Source organism: Tupaia chinensis, unplaced genomic scaffold (assembly GCF_000334495.1).
Source record: "Tupaia chinensis unplaced genomic scaffold, TupChi_1.0 Scaffold000276_2, whole genome shotgun sequence".
In the NCBI taxonomy this organism is placed as follows: Eukaryota; Metazoa; Chordata; class Mammalia; order Scandentia; family Tupaiidae; genus Tupaia; species Tupaia belangeri.
In genome coordinates, this window is record NW_006159759.1 from 562908 (window position 1) to 568329 (window position 5422).

At 44.0% G+C, this 5422-nt stretch overlaps 1 protein-coding gene and 1 pseudogene across 1 annotated transcript in view; both read left to right on the forward strand.

The window, feature by feature from the left end:
• The first annotated feature begins 7 nt into the window (after window positions 1-7).
• TMEM123 (transmembrane protein 123) overlaps window positions 8-5422 on the forward strand; it is a 53436-nt gene continuing 48021 nt past the window's right edge. Inside the window, exons 1-2 of the mRNA XM_006150094.3 lie at window positions 8-176; window positions 3108-3164. Of these exons, the coding sequence (XP_006150156.1) occupies window positions 74-176; window positions 3108-3164 (160 nt within the window). The 5' untranslated portion in view covers window positions 8-73. The remainder of the gene's footprint in view (window positions 177-3107; window positions 3165-5422) is intronic.
• Window positions 4754-5422, forward strand: part of LOC102498475 (serine/threonine-protein kinase 16 pseudogene) — a 10089-nt pseudogene continuing 9420 nt past the window's right edge.

Sequence of the window (5422 nt, forward strand, 5' to 3'; positions counted from 1 at the left end):
TTCCCCCCGCCCCTGCCGCTGCTACCACCTCGGTTGGAGACCCACGAGGCCGCCGCGTCCTGCCCTCGGAACAATGGGAGTCGGCGCGCGAGGTGCCCGGGCCGCGCTGCTCCTGGGGGCGCTGCAGGTGCTGGCGCTGATGGGGGCCGCCGTGGGCGACTCAGCCTCGACGTCGGGTAAGTGACTGCCAGGGTCGCCAGCCCGGGTCCCCGAGGCAGTGCGCTGCCGGGGCGTTGGTTTCCAAGTTGGGATCTCGTGCGGAAAGTTCTGCGTGTCTCTGGCAGAACACGCACCCCTGACCTGGGGGAGGCCGGACGGGGCTGAAGGGGAAACTGAGGCGCCCACTGGTCCTGAGGCCGCCTGGCGAGGAATTTGACCCGCCTTCCACTGTTTTTGTGGCAGTGGCGGCCGCAGGCCAGGAGGGGTGCGTATAACCTGTTGAGTTACCCCCAAGAACGGGCCTTCAGAGGAGGGCGCCCGCTCGGTTTTATTGCTTTTACCGGAGTTACTGTTTCCTGTAGGTTTGCGTTTATCTAAGGCTTTCGATTGAAACATTAGGGGGTGAAAAATATGTCTACCATTGCCTGCAGAAACATGTCTACCGATTAGTTAGGAAAGCTTTCAGGCGTCTCCCCCGGCGCTTCATCGCCTAATTGTGTAGAACCCAAATGCCTTTCGGTCTTCAGGTCCCGCGGCGCTTCTAGTTGGACTTCCGAGTGTGAGTAGCTAGTGGGGAGCTCTGGGAAGCGCGCCCCGCTGTCCCGGCGCAGGTGAGGCTTCCGCCCCAGTGGAGTGGCGCGCCCCGCCCCCCGCTCGTGTGCGGTAAACACCTGGCCCGGGTGCGCGTCAGCTGCACGACCGTCAGGTCAGAACCAAATGATGTTGACATTTGTCTTCTGTGCAAAGGGGGATTTGTTTCTCTTACGCCCTCGGCCCTTTGGAGACTTTAAAATCCTTTTTGGATGAGGCCAGGCAGCTGGGATTTGCTGCGTAAATTGTTTTCCTTTGTCAGTTATTATAGAAGTTGAGTCACTGAGTGATGGTTAGTAAACCGGGATTAGTTAACTTTAAGTGACCCAAGCTTTTCGTGGTGTTAAATTCTACCCATCTGCTGGATGTTGAGCCTTAGATTAGTTGTATCCAGCAAGAGATAATGAGGGCAATTTGCAAAACCAGACGGTTCAGGCCCAACACCTGCTTTTGCTAGAATAAACTGGGCGGATTAAAAATTGTATCTCTGAATTTTTTGTTTGCTGAATTGCACTTGTGACAAACGGCTTTTCAGACCTAATTTTGAGATTAAGGAAAGAATGATCAGTAAAATCATGTCTATTATATTTTCAATATTGTAATATGTCTTGCTGTTAAAGTGAGCAGTCTGAATTTAAACAATATACGTTGGTACTAATTTTATGCCACTCTATGAGAGGAGGTCTCCATTTGTTTTTGTTCTGTTTGTGAAAGAAACCTTTTACTTAACTGTTTTGCTAATGAATTACTGATTAGAGAAACTGTGAGTGCCCTTGCTTTTTTCTTTTGCCCTCATAACACAGATTTTTTTTTTCGGTTTGTCCTATTTTAACACTCACTGTTTGTTCTGTTTATTACTTAATGTCTCACTAGAGGTTAGTGCTATTTGGAAAAGTCAGACTGCTCTACTATAGAAGAGCCCTGATTTCATGAACTAGTATAGTCAACCTGAGCTGGAATTCCTTTTTATAGACCATAATGTTACCTTGAAGCTAGCCTAAAAGATCTACAGTGGATTTTTCAAAAGAGCAAATAAATTTTGCCTTGGTCTTCATATGTGTGTGTGTGTATACGTATATATACACATATGTACACATGTGTATATATACACACATACACATACACACACATAGTATGTAACCTATACAAAGTGTTATGAAGTATAGTGATTTTTGAAAATAATTATTTAATTTTATTGATTTACTGTTAATTTTTCATTTGACCGGAGAGAGACACAGAGATAGCAAGAAAGCAAGCCACCAGGTCCAGGACTCAAACCACAGTCAACCACGAGAGCATCCAGCATCTTTTTTTTTTTTTTTTTTTGAGAGGTTTTTGCTATAGGGCACGTGCACTCGCCAGACAGAGAGAGACAGAAAGTGAGAAATCACCCCCCCAGGGGGCATGGCCACACCGCAATCCCTTCTCCTCTCGGGATCTTGGGCACGCATGCACACGCGCCCAGCATGAGTTTTAAGCCACCGGGTCCAGGCTGTGAACCACAGTCAACTATGTGGGAGTCCAGCGACATAGCCATTACGCTAACTGCTGGTCCCGGGAGTCCAGCATCTTAACCACCACGCCACCTGCTGGCCCCAGTATAGTGATTTTTAGCAGTCATGAGCACAGTATAGCCCATTTTCATGACTATTAAAATTAGCATGGTATAGCTCATTTTTAGTAGGCATATTTTTTATGCGCCTATTTGCCTATACTAGTTGAAGTTCATGAATCATCCCATTGGATCGTCACAGTATTATTCCCATATAATAGATGAATCGACGGAGACTCAGAAGTTAGCTAACATATTCAAAGTAAAGCAACCAATAACCTGTTTGATTTCAGAGATCAGAATCCAAAGTCAACCATTTCACCACCAAGCCACATTAGGTAATGTTGACTAATAAAGTGGGCAGTGCTTTTATTCCCTAATACTGCCGCTGCCTAGAAGATTGTGGGAGCAGGTAAAAGCATCATTGAAATTCTGCTTTCAAAATACTCTTCACGGTCTACTGCATAGTTTTGTAAACACCCTCAGTTGGAGGAGGTAGGGAGACTCTGAACAGGTTAGCAAATCAGCAAACAGGAAGGGGCTGGCACATAACAAGTATTGTACTATGTGAGTATGTGTTACATAAGCTAGATGTTTTCTGTCTTGAAAAATTCAATAATACAGTCCCATATTTACTGACAGCTTAAAGGTATGTTTCATAGCAACAGGGGCAAATGTGGAACATCCTGTGGAATAATCTCCCCTCCCCTGCACACTCCCCTGCTGCAGGCAGAAAGGAACATAACTGCAGTGTTCTTAGCTAAATATTAAAACCTCGATAACAGACGGTTTCTTTATTTTTCAGTCCCTCCAACCACAAAGAATCCTGTGTCTCCACACAACTCCAGTGCTAACTCAACAGGTGAGTTTGAAAAGGTTTAAGGAAGGGATTTTCATTTGTCGAGGATACATGAATTGATAACAGCCAGGGCAGTATGTGCCAGCTAGTAACAGTGGCCTATGCTGAACACGAGTTATTCGTCCCTGAATCCCTGTACCTGGGCTGAAGGGCTGTCCATCGTAGGCATCAGTACATCATAGTTCATGGATTGTCTTTCTTAAACTAGCAAAAGTGTGAATAAATTCTGAAAACAGGAGTGTATATTGGAATTCTAAGCTGATTTATGAAGCACATTTTTAGGTGTGAAGGTTTTATGTTCTGCCTATAGCTGTGAAATATGAAGATGTACATCTGTAGGTCTTGCTGATAAAAAACAAGGCGCTCTAAACTGGTCAGCCCTGGCAGCCTTAATATGCCTGGACTGGCTACGAAGGAGACCATACTTGTGTTTCAGCCATCAGTCAGACTTCAACCTTCCCCCTTACTCCTCTTGAAATAGTTGGTGAGGCCCTTTCCCTGTGCTTTTAGTTTGGGACAGATGGATTCCTTCCTTGGGACCTGAGTTCCCTAGCATGGGGAGATCTAGGAACCAGGTTGATGTCATAAATACTGGTAGGAAACTATCGAGGCAGGTTCTTTGCAAGCAGTCCGTAGGTTGTCTTCTCACTACCCTTACTCTTCAGGATTGACTGAGGTGAGAACTTGGAGAAAGGTACATAGATCCTGTCAGTAATCTATCTTCTTTGATTCAGTAAATACTGAGTGTGTCTAATGTGCTGACATTTCAGATGCTAAGGATCAAAATGGACAGGCCCTGATTTCTTGGAGTTTTTGTTTGTTTGGGTTTTTTGTTTTGTATTATTGAGGCAAAGTGTCTGTAACATCAAATGTATGATTTAATCTTATTTATTTACTTCTTCAATGAGCAAGCAAGCAAGAGAGAGAAAGACAGCACCCCCTGTAGGGTCGTGAGGCCACAATCCACACCCAGTCTTAGCCAGCTCTGGGTCATGGGCGTGTGGGTAGCTTGGATACTCAGGGAGGTCTCCAAAGGCGAACCTGGAATCTTCCCATGTCACACCATTGTCCGGCCCCTGATTTAACCAGTTTTTTAAATGTATAGTTCATTGGTATCAAGCATTCACATCGTTGGAAACTTGGTGGAGTTTTATTCTTAGAGACATCCTAGTGCCCCATTTAGTTCATGTTCTTGGTTTACCTCTGTGCTCTGTTTTCACTACCTCTGCCTTTCATGCTGGTGTCTGGTGGTGCAGGGTCAGGATATACTTTTTTTCTGGTTTTAATAATTTTACATAAAAACTTTCATTGTGGGGAGAAGACTAGATTACTACAAAATGAAACATGATTATCATCAAATGGTTGTGGGACTTTTCTAAAAAAATAAACTATTGTATTAGCCTATTAGCTGTCTTTTTTTCTGTTACCCTTTCTTGAGTCAAATTCTGCTCTACTGAACTATTTAACTTCGGGTAAACCAAGAAAGTAGAGGAAAGGTAAAGCTAATGGTAAGAGTACTAGCACTAGCCAGCACTTACTGAATGCTTACAACTTAATAATGCACTTCTCAGATATGTCATCATCTAGCGGTGATGAGGTAGGTATCATTTTTGTTCTCCACATGGGGAAATTGAAACTTGGGGTGGTTAAGAAATGCCCAAGGTCACGTGGCAGTGTGTGCACATTCAGGATTTCAAACTAAGTTTCTTGGATTCTGACACCTGTTCCCTTTTGTCACACTTACCGAAACTGCTGTGGCCTTTTAAAAATGCTTGTCACTGAAGAAATCCCACTATTGGCATCAGCTGCCAATACAGTACTTTGAGGGCAGCTCTGGAGTCAGTGGGATCACTTCAGATGCCCCTTTTAGCACAGGGAAACTTAGTGGGGGGAAAAAGGAAAGCATCATCTTAAATTTGTGGGGTGGGGGGTAAAGAGAGAGACCAAATAATACAACTTTTAAAAAAAATGGTATTTGGTCAGTGTGTGAGGACTTCTCACGACTGTTATATTTCTGTTAAATCTTCTTTGAATCCTAAAATTTCTTGAAACATGTTGAGTTTTTATAGGGCATGATACTTAATTTTTTTTAAATAGTAATACAGACAAGCCTAAATGGTTGAAATACTGGTTTTTTGAACATAGTGTTTACAGATTGACTCAGTTCAGTTTGTTTGTGGTGCCAGTCCCAGTAGGAAGAGAGCATCTTTCTTTGGCAAACCTCCTCATGAGTATAATCCAGGCATATCTTGTTGGAAGAG